At 56.5% G+C, this 9613-nt stretch overlaps 1 protein-coding gene across 2 annotated transcripts; it reads right to left on the bottom strand.

Moving 5' to 3' along the window:
* Positions 1–4642: 4642 nt before the first annotated feature.
* On the bottom strand, positions 4643–9327 carry FOXL3 (forkhead box L3). Of its 2 annotated transcripts, XM_037009025.2 has the most exons (3): positions 6290–9327; positions 5755–5923; positions 4643–5493 (listed from the first exon to the last, which is right to left on the bottom strand). In XM_037009025.2, the coding sequence occupies exons 1-3, from the start codon at positions 6394–6396 to the stop codon at positions 5116–5118; spliced, it is 654 nt and encodes a 217-aa protein (XP_036864920.1). In that variant the 5' UTR covers positions 6397–9327; the 3' UTR covers positions 4643–5115. The 2 variants fall into 2 exon arrangements, with proteins under 2 accessions (XP_036864920.1, XP_036864912.1); XM_037009017.2 differs by having other exon boundaries at positions 4643–5923.
* Between the last annotated feature and the right edge of the window lie 286 nt (positions 9328–9613).

Genomic DNA, 9613 nt, shown 5'->3' with positions numbered 1-9613 from the left:
ACCTCAAAGTCTGCAGGCCAGTGTTGGAATTCTGCCTGGATGAGACCTCTTAGATCTAAGAGTGACCACAAACTCCGAAATCTGTCTTTGGGGTGCAGGAGGGGATTCCAATAGGGCAGGCTGAAGGCTAGAACGGGAAGTATTAAACACCCACCAAGTCAGAAAGCCGCCATGGAGATGCCGTGAGCCAGAGGACAGAAGGTGCAGACAGAGGAGCCAGGTGGGGCCAGTGGGGTCAGGAGGGCCCAGGAGGGGCCAGGAGGGGCTAGGTGGGGGCAGGAGGGGCCAGGAGGGGTCAGGTAGGGTCAGGAGGGGCCTAGAGTGGCCAGGTAGATGCATGAAGGTCTGGGTGCATCGGGTGGGAGGAGAGAGAGTTCCTGCTTCCTGAAGTACCAGGCAAACTCTAGCCTGGGATCCTGTGATGGTTATTTTCAACTTCATGCTTTTGGTGAGAAACGGGCCTGTTTTGGTTCCTAATTTGGAGCATTTATGCAGAGGGTTCCAGGGTCCTGGGCATCAAGGTAAACTCACTCTTGTTGGGTCTCTGCCCACACATCCTGGGGTCTGGTCCTGGGGAAGGCTGGAACCAGAGGAATTCCTGCCCAAGGTGGGGGACCAGGGCCTCTGGGCTCCCACGCCCAGCCTAACACCAAGCGCCTCTGTTCCCAAGTGAGGAGCTGAGGTACAGAGGGAGTGGCTGCTGACCCCCAGGACTCCCAGGGCAGGAGGGCCACTCCCAGTAGATTCCCTGAAGAAGCAGGGCAAGCTGGCAAGTTGAAGGCCCCTAGGCAGCCCTGCTGTGCCTCTAGCTCTGGCACTTCTGGGTGGCCCCATCCCCTGGACTGCCTTTTGGGAGGGAAGGAAGCTGGTGCCCAAGGTGACAGGGTCCCAGGGGAGGAGCAGGGACCTGGGGGGCAGGGAGGCACCTGAAGGCTGGAGAGCTGTGGTCCATGGGCCTCCCTGTAGCCCAGGAGCCAGGCCCTTCCTTGCCTCCCATGCTGGATCAGGGGCTGGGGCTAAGCAGGGGACCAGGGTACATGGGGACACGAGACAGGAGACTACTGGCACCTGGCCCACTGGTCCAGTCTGTGGTGTCTCAGCTATGCCCCAGGGAGGAGCCATGCAGATGAGGATCCCAGGCTCCAGTGGCTGAGAACCTCTCTGAAGATACACAGTGGCAAGACTCCCACTCAGCCTGGAGCTCCTCCCCGCCCTGCACCCTGGGAGACCAGGAATGTGACCCGTGTGGAGGGCCACCATGGACCCGTGAGGTTGCTCTCAGGAAGCTGGCTGTGGTCTGGATGATGCCAAGGAGGGCAAGTGCTGAGGGGGGACTCCAGAAGACCCCTCCTACTATTTGTGCACTATTTGTGCCCTTACCAGCATCACCCACCTACATCTGGGTCTTGAGATCCTGAAATTTCATGAACACAGGATGGACAGCTTAGGGAAAAGGAGCAGGATCAGGTGGTGTGTGTGCTCACCCATACAGTATGCAAGTCAGCCAGTATCAAGGCCGCATTAATCAGGGCGCAGAACCTGGGAGGTGACTGTCCTGTAGGATTTTCCACGTACCAAAAAGAACAGTGACAAGTGGTCGCAAATGCAGGAGATGCATCTCAAAGGCTAAAGAAATGGGCGTTTGGCCTGGATTTGGGCCTGGGAGCACAGACTTCTGCATTTTCTCCTGTCCCGCTCATCCCTTCAGCCACCCTGCCAGTCTGTTCTACAAGCCCCAGCCCTGCCTCCTTACCCAGGCAGAGCTTCAGCTCCTGCCCACCCACCCAGAACGTTTTCGTTTCTGCGCATCCTCCAGGCCTCAGCTGGAAGGTGGCCTCCTGGGAGGGCCTGGATGACCACACTCTGAGTAGCTGCGCATTCCCGCTGCTGAGTTATCTGCTGTCTCAGCACCCCAGATGCAGGGCTGCCTCCTCAACCACATGGAGGTGAGGAACTCAGGGCTATTTTCCATGCATGCTGCTGGAACATAGCCTGCTCCTCTGGTTCATAGCTGCAGCCCAGCACCTAGTATTGGGCTCATGCATGTTTGTTGAGTGAATGAACAAATACCCCCAGAGTTGCCCAATAAAGGAAGGAAGGAAGGTGAAGAGAAATGAAGCCTTTTCTCTGATGCCCCAAGGCAGACCAGGGCAATGGACTGTCATGTCCAGGAGTCCTGCTTCTGCTTAGCATGGAGGGAAGTGTCTGACTGTGGGCACTGTCAGCTAAGGGAGGCCTCTGTGGGGGTCACACGATGCTAGACCCCACAGTCAGCAGTGGGGAAGGTGGCATCATGTGAGGCCAGCTCACTCCAGACCTGCTCCTGCTGCAGGCCTGTGGCCCCCTCCTCCCCACTGTGGGGAGGCTGTTCTCCATCCTTCCTCCAGCCACTCCCTCACTCCTGTGGCTCCTGGCTCTAGTGGAGGCACATCTCTTGGGGCAGCTTCTCTAGAGGGGACACCTCAGAGTCTTTGGGTGGCTGGGGAGAAAGCACTCAGGCCGGATGCCGCCCAGCCTGGAAACTTTGCTCTGCACTGAGGCAATTTGCACATACCTCTCATGAACTCCCACACAGCAGCGCCTCCCAACTTTCTTAATGGAAACCTGGTGATCCATGACGTGAGAGGCAGACATCTGCTCCGGGGTAATGTACATATCGGTGATCAATCAACGATTTGCAAGAGAGGCATAAAGTATTTAATTATAATTGCGTTGGGCAAGTCTGCGTGGTGGGCGACATTTGAATAGGTCAGAGCCAGCCCTCACCCCTGCTGTGCTGTTTGGTATTAAATGCCATTCACTCTAAGGGCTGGGGGTCTTTCCCAAGTCGCAGGATATCACTTGCTGGCAAATTGAAAATGTCCCTTCGCTTTTAAAAACATGATTGATATCCTTTGCAAAACAAACGTTACACCTCATAGTACACTGATCCTGCCGGCCTGGTGCCAGCCCTTTGCTTGCCAGCAGCCCAGTGGGCGTGACTGGGAACAAGTGTACAGAGAGGCCCTGCCTCCTAAAAACTCATTTGTTCCAAGGCCTCCTCTCCCTCTCTGCAACTGGGGCCTCCAGAGATTGTTCTATTTTAAAGCAAAGGATTTTTCTGTTCTCAATCGGGCTTTGCTTACCAGAACCAAATGCAGGAATAGAGCAAGAACCCGAAAGATAAAATGCAAATTTTATTTGCTCAGTGGGTAGCAAAAAAAATGTATCTTCAGATGCTCTGTATGCCATAAGCTTATGTATAAGTACCACCTGCATTGTGTTACATCTAAATTATATCTAGGATAATTTAAAACGATGCTTTTGGCACAGAGGGACACACAACACACACACACACACACACACACACATGTGCTCACAAAGACACAACCATGCTGAGCCTGGACAAGCCACTGCAAGGAGGAAGCATTAACCATCCAACCCTGAAGTCACACACCTACACCTGGGCCCTGAGCCTGTCTGCATGCAGGTGCCTATCTGTAAAATGGGGATGAAAAGTGACAGCACCCATTTCCCAGGGCTGGAAGCTAGCGAAGGAGACAGGCTGCTGGGGCTCGGCACCATGCCTGGTGGAAGCTGCCACATGCTGGAAGCCGTCCCAGCAGAGTTCTGCACAGCTGCCTTTGTGGGGGAGAGAGAGGTGTCCTCCATGCTATAGGCCTTAGTACTGCTTTCAGTGGTGGCTGTTGGAGGCAAGGCTCCGCTCCTCCAGCAATTCTGACACATGGTCCCATTGGCGGGGTCTGGCAGAGCCGAGAGGGCATACCACCACCCATGTTCGTCTCTCGAGTTGGGGCCAGGATCTCATGACACTTGTGAAATGGCTTTCCTCTTCCCAAAACAATTAATGGAACACATGGAGCTTCTCTTTACAGGGTAGGTAAAGGAAGGCATATTGGGGTTTAATGACATATCAAGCTTCTGAATCACAATGAAGCCAAGTCTGAGCCAGTTTTGCATGATACTGTCTCAGCTGCCTGCCTGCCTTTACTTAAGTCCCAGCCCAGCCTCTCAGAGTCCAATGAAGCACGGCTCTTTAGTCCCTGTCGAGATGGCCAGCCGGCTTGGGCGTGCTTTTGTTATTTACAAAATTAGCCAACCATTGTCACCTAGTGAATCAGATTAGGTGTAATCCATACTAATGTTCAAATTAAGTCATGGAAAGCAATTAACTCTGCAAAAATGGGCTGGTGAAAAATGATAAGGTTGGTCAAATAGTTTCACTGTGCATAATTGTGTTTTTTTAAATGCCCGTCTCTACACAGTAATTAAATCATTTACATTTCAAATAGAGTATGCCCACCTCCCATGCCTGTAGTGTGCACTTCCTAATCGTACGCCGCACAGTGCGGCAGGGATTTACCAGCCGTCTGCTGTGGAATGTCTGCTTTCCCAGGAAACCAGCTGATGGAATAGGGCTTATTCCCTTCTTGGAATTCAGGAAGAGTGTGCTTTGCCCCCGTGTTTTCCCAAATTTGGATGCTCTCCTCCCTCCCTTTCTTCTTTCCTGTATAAAATACTGCATGGAATTTCTTAAACAATCATCAGATATTCTGCCCACAACACACGTGTCACTTCCAAGCACATCATCCACAGCAGGACACAGACAAAGGCCTTGGGGCAAAATTCATGGGATCATGGCTATCTGACTTCACCATTTGCACTTTATTGTTATTATTACTTTTAGCTCTAGGGAAGCATGGGGCAGATCTCAGTAAAACACTGAGCAGCTTCCGGGGCGTGGTCATCTGTGAAGCAAACTCTCAAATGACCAAGGAATGAAATGCAACCTTGACTCTGAGTGAGTGTGACCCTGAGCCTATGTTTTTATCCCTCTGGCAGGATGACTTGGGAATCTAAAGCAGACCCTAAGTCAACAGGAACCCAGCCGGGAGGCCAGGGAGCTTTTCTGGGGGGATAAAGCCGAAAGGTACCTTTCAGGTCGACTTCTTGGCTCCCTGCACCCTGGCTGTTTCCTCACCCAGTTTGTCTGCTGGTGTGTAGGATGCAGGAAAACCTAATTTCTTGGCTCCAGCTGGGGCTGAAATCACCCAGGAGACCCTAGAGCGGCCGGCTGCCAGCCTGCGGGACAGGGACACACAGCCTCCATTCCCCTCACATGGTCCACAAGTGGAGGCTCATTTGCTGGGCTTCCAGCCGGGGGTATCTGCCCTCCTGCGCGCGCTGGGGCGACTTGAGCCCCGGCAAGGGGTCGGGGGCGGAGAGGATATAGTCGATGCTGAACTTGATGTCCTTGTGCTCCTCCTTCCCCGGGGCGGCGGAGCTGGCGGGCGGCGCCGGCGCGCGGCGCGGAGTCGGGGACCCCTGCGCGTCGGCCGGCTCGGGAGGGGCTGGGGGCCCCGGGCGCGGGGAGCCGCGCCGGCGCCGGCGCCGGAAGTTGCCGTTCTCGAAGAGGTCCCTCAGCGACTCGCAGCCGCCGGCGAACGTCCAGTAGCTACCCTTGCCCTTCCCGTGGCCCTCGGGCCTCGGCACCTGCGCGGAGAGACAGGGGCCCGGGGCCCGGCTGGCTCCCGAGCGCGCCGCGTCCGCCGTGGGTCTCCCTTTGGGCGGGGTGAGCGCCCGCAGGCCCGGGAGGCACACGCGCGGTCCCCGGGTGGCGGCGCCGCTCCCGGCGCAGGTGGAGGCCGCCCCACTGACTGGGAACGAACTTAGCGGCGGCTGCTGCCTCACCCCCCTCCCAGGGTCAGGGCCGAGAAGTCTCCCGCGTGGGGCGCGCGGCGCAGCGGGGCTCACCCTGACGAAGCAGCTGTTGAGGGACAGGTTGTGGCGGATGGAGTTCTGCCAGGCGCGCTGGTTGGCGCGGTAATAGGGGAACTTGCGCATGATAAAGTCGTAGATGCCGGACAGGGTCACCCTGCCCGCGGGGCTCTGCTGAATGGCCATGGCGATCAGCGCGATGTAGCTGCAGACGGGGCGCGTCAGGCCGGGGACGCTGGATGCGCCGCGCGCTTCTGGAGCCCCCCGCCCGCCAGCCCTGCGTGGGCACCCCGGGCTCTCCAGAGGCGCCCTGGGCTTGGGAGGTGGAGGGCAGGAAGGGTTGCTTGGTTAAGGGACCCTTGGAGCCCCCTGCTTCTGCCCGGACCCCAGAAACTTTGCGTCGCACTTGGTTTCCTCAGGGGGGTGGAGAAACCTCTGGCTACCTCTGACCGTGTGCACAAATGTGCCCCTTCTCTGAGCCCCACCCGAGAGAAGAGAGCCCCCACTCCGTCATGGGCAGGTCCTGGCTACCCTTGCGGAGGGAGGTCCCCACCACCGACCCCGCGGTCACCTGTATGCGGGCCGCGTGAGCCGCTTCTCCCCGTCGGCGCTGCCGCTCGGGTAGTCGTCGGCGTCGTAATTGAAGCAGTTGTAGGGATACTGCGAGCTGTCAAACATCGCGGCGCGCCTCCCCCGCGCTGCCCGCCTGCCCGCCAGGTCCTGCCGAGCTCCTTCGGGCGCGGGCCAGCAGGGTCTGCACTGCAGGCTAGCCCCCTCCTGAGCTGGCGACCTGGGCTTCTGGAGACCCCCGCCCCAGCCCCCACCCCGCTCGCTTGCATCCAATCCCGGCGCGGGGGAGGCCCCAGCCAAGGCGCAGCGGCCGAGGGGAGCCACGCGGGGTTCTCGGTGACCCTCTGACCCGAGCGCGAGGATGGAGGACGGAGGACGGAGGAGGGACCCACGCGCTGGGTGGTCCGACGGGCGGGACGACCGCCCGCCGCCTCCCGCTCACGCGGTGCCTGTCGCGCTCCCTGCGCGTCCGACAGCGCCCGGCAAAGCCAGAGCTGGGGCTCCTCGCGGGCTCCCTGCGCTGTGGATCTCTCCTTGAAGCTCCCCTTCCGTGCGCCCTGGGTGCGCCGGGGCACACAGGTGGGTCTTCTTGGGCGCAGGGATCCCTGAGGTGGACTCTTGGCTGCCAGAACACAGCTGAGAGCCCCGCCACAGAGAGGCCCAGGGTTATGGCCCCCTCCACTGCAGCACCCTGACCTCTTCCCGCCCAGAGTAGTGGGGCACAGGCTGGCTGGGTGGGACTTAACCAGTGCGTTCCTGCTGGAGCCAGATCAGAGCCGAGGGAGGGCAGAGACACAGGGTTCAACCTTCCCTCAGTGCCCTGTGTCCTGGCTGCACTGCCTCTTGCTCCCCAGGAGGCTGCCACCTCCCCAGGTGCAGCACCTGGTTCCCAGCCCAGGGCCCAGCCTGCTCTGTAACCAAGCCCCTGTGTGTGTGGAGCACAGAGCTGGGAGTCCTGGGAGTCCACTTCTCACCAGCCAGCCCCTACTTTCTGGTCCCTTTCAACTCTAAAGCCACAATTCTTTATCTGGATAAGTGCATATGGGACAACAGAAGGCAAGGAATGGGAACTTTAGGGAAAAGTCAGATGGCATCTTAAGTGGGGAGCCTTTGTTTCACAGTGTACAGGACACTAAAGGCGTTCCCACAAATAATCTGCAGAATTCTGCCCTGAATCAAGTCAGTGGATCTGAGGCCAGAAGCCCAGGAGTCTTCTTCAGAAAATCCTCCCTTTGAAGCAGTGCCTTTAGCTTTGGGATGGCCTGTGTACAGTCCACCCAGTCAGCCCCCACTGCCCTTGGGCAGGCCTGCCTCGGTGGGCACTCCCAGGTCCCTGGCACCACTGGGGGTGGCTGTGCAGTTGCCCCTTCTGCTTTGGTCAGTGGCTGCCTGGCTTCACTCGGCATCAGAGGCACACTTGGCCTCAGACATATTGTCCTATGAGATGTCAAAGTTGAAAATGCAGGAATGTGGGAACATAATATGGCACATCCTCTCTGGAAAACATTTTGGCAATTTCTTAAAAAACAAGACATGCAACTACCATATGGCCCAACAGTTGCACTCTTGGCATTTGTCCCAGAGAAGTGGGAACACTTACATGAACACCTGTGCACACATGTTCACAGCAGCTTTTTTGTCCTGTCCCCAAACTGCAGCCAGCGCAGGTGTCCTTCGACAGGGAAGTGGTTGAACAAGCTGTGGTTCTTCACCATGGGACACGCATTAGAGGGCAAAGGACCCCACCTCTGATACAGCAGCCTAGACAGACCTCCAACTGAGTGCAAAAAGCTGCCTTGAAAGGTTGTGTACAACCTGGTGCCATTTGTATGACATTCTTGACATGATAAAATGATAAAGTGGAGAACAGGTTTCTGGGGTTAGAAGGAGAGGGGCAGGGGGGCGTGGCTGTGGCTATAAGAGGGCATGAAGGGTCCTTGTAGTCTTGAAATGCTCTGCATCTTGACCATGTTGATGTCAAGATCCTGGCTGTGGCGTTGCACTAAAGCTATGCAGGCACCACTGGAGGCAACTGGACAAAGAGTACACTGGATTGCTGTGCTACCTCTTACAGCTGTGTGGAGGGCACATTCATCTCAAAATTAAAAGTTTAGTGAAAAAATCCTATAGTGGCCTTGGAGTCTCTCTTACCCACTCCTTCTTATTATGGTTACAGGAACTGAAACCCAACAGTGCTATGCTGTGAGGATGACCTGTGGGCACTGGGTCCCTGGTCACAGCCCGAGAGAGAATCCCATGATCCTCTTCAGTCTGGGCTTTGCTGAACTGTGATTCCCACACATGCTCACCCACTAGCCCCGATTCTTGTCCTCCTCCTTTCTTTCCTGCTCCTTCCATCAAGTTTCCAATAAGCTTTCGAGAGCCTGGGTTCTGGAACTTGCCTTGCTGGGAATCCTATGGTCAGGCCAAAGCAGAGCGAGATGTGGTAGAGTTCCAGGCCTGTCCCTGTCCCAGCCAGCAAGGTCAGCCAGCATCTTTGACCATGCATGCTTGATGGCTTAAAATAAGGATATTGACTCCTGGTCAGATGTATGATTCACAAACATGAAGTGTGGCTGCTACTTCACTCCAGTCTTCCAAATCCTGGGAAATGCCTCCTGTGTTCAACCCAAATCCAAGCCTTGTGGGGAGGGGAATTCTGAGTTTGCAAGCCCAGAGCCACCTGTCCTGTTTCTACCTTACCTCTCCAGGTGACACCACCTCCCTGAGGCCTGGACCGTTCTGGCAGGTGCAGCACATCTCCCACATGTGCCGAGCCATCTTCTGAGACCGTCCCTTCCCTTGTGAAGGCCACACCCTAACCCTGAAGAGGGACAGATGGCAGTAATTCAGGCCCTGCACCCCACAGCCAGTGAAGATCAGAGCCAAGTTTGAAACCAGCTCTAACTTAAAGCTCTCATTACCAAAACCATGCTCTCCCTGTGCCAGTTCATGGGCTAATAGAAAACACTGAAGTCAAAGCAGTGTGGCATTGGAGGAAGGCGTTTCTTCCTAGCTGCAGTCTGGGCTCCTTTCTTTGGGATGGGAATTGGTTCTCAAATCCCACAATGCGCTTTGTGACACCCCTGGTGGAACCCTGCTACCTGTATAAAATCAGTGGACATATTTGACGAGATGGCTGGTTCTGCTGGTTCTGCTGGAGTCTGTGTTTGTGGGCATGAGCCAGACTGCGCCCCTCACTTCTGTAGGTCTGAGGCACATGCCCAGTACACACGGTCCCCATCTGGTTCTGGCTGACCCCTGGGAACTCCCTTTGGCCCTAGGACTCCAGGTATGGGACACCTTTGGGTCACCTGCCAGCTGC

This window comes from Manis javanica, chromosome 10 (genome assembly GCF_040802235.1).
Source record: "Manis javanica isolate MJ-LG chromosome 10, MJ_LKY, whole genome shotgun sequence".
Lineage (NCBI taxonomy): Eukaryota > Metazoa > Chordata > Mammalia > Pholidota > Manidae > Manis > Manis javanica.
The sequence above is the reverse complement of the archived record's forward strand: the minus strand, read 5'-3'. Positions and strand labels throughout refer to the sequence as shown.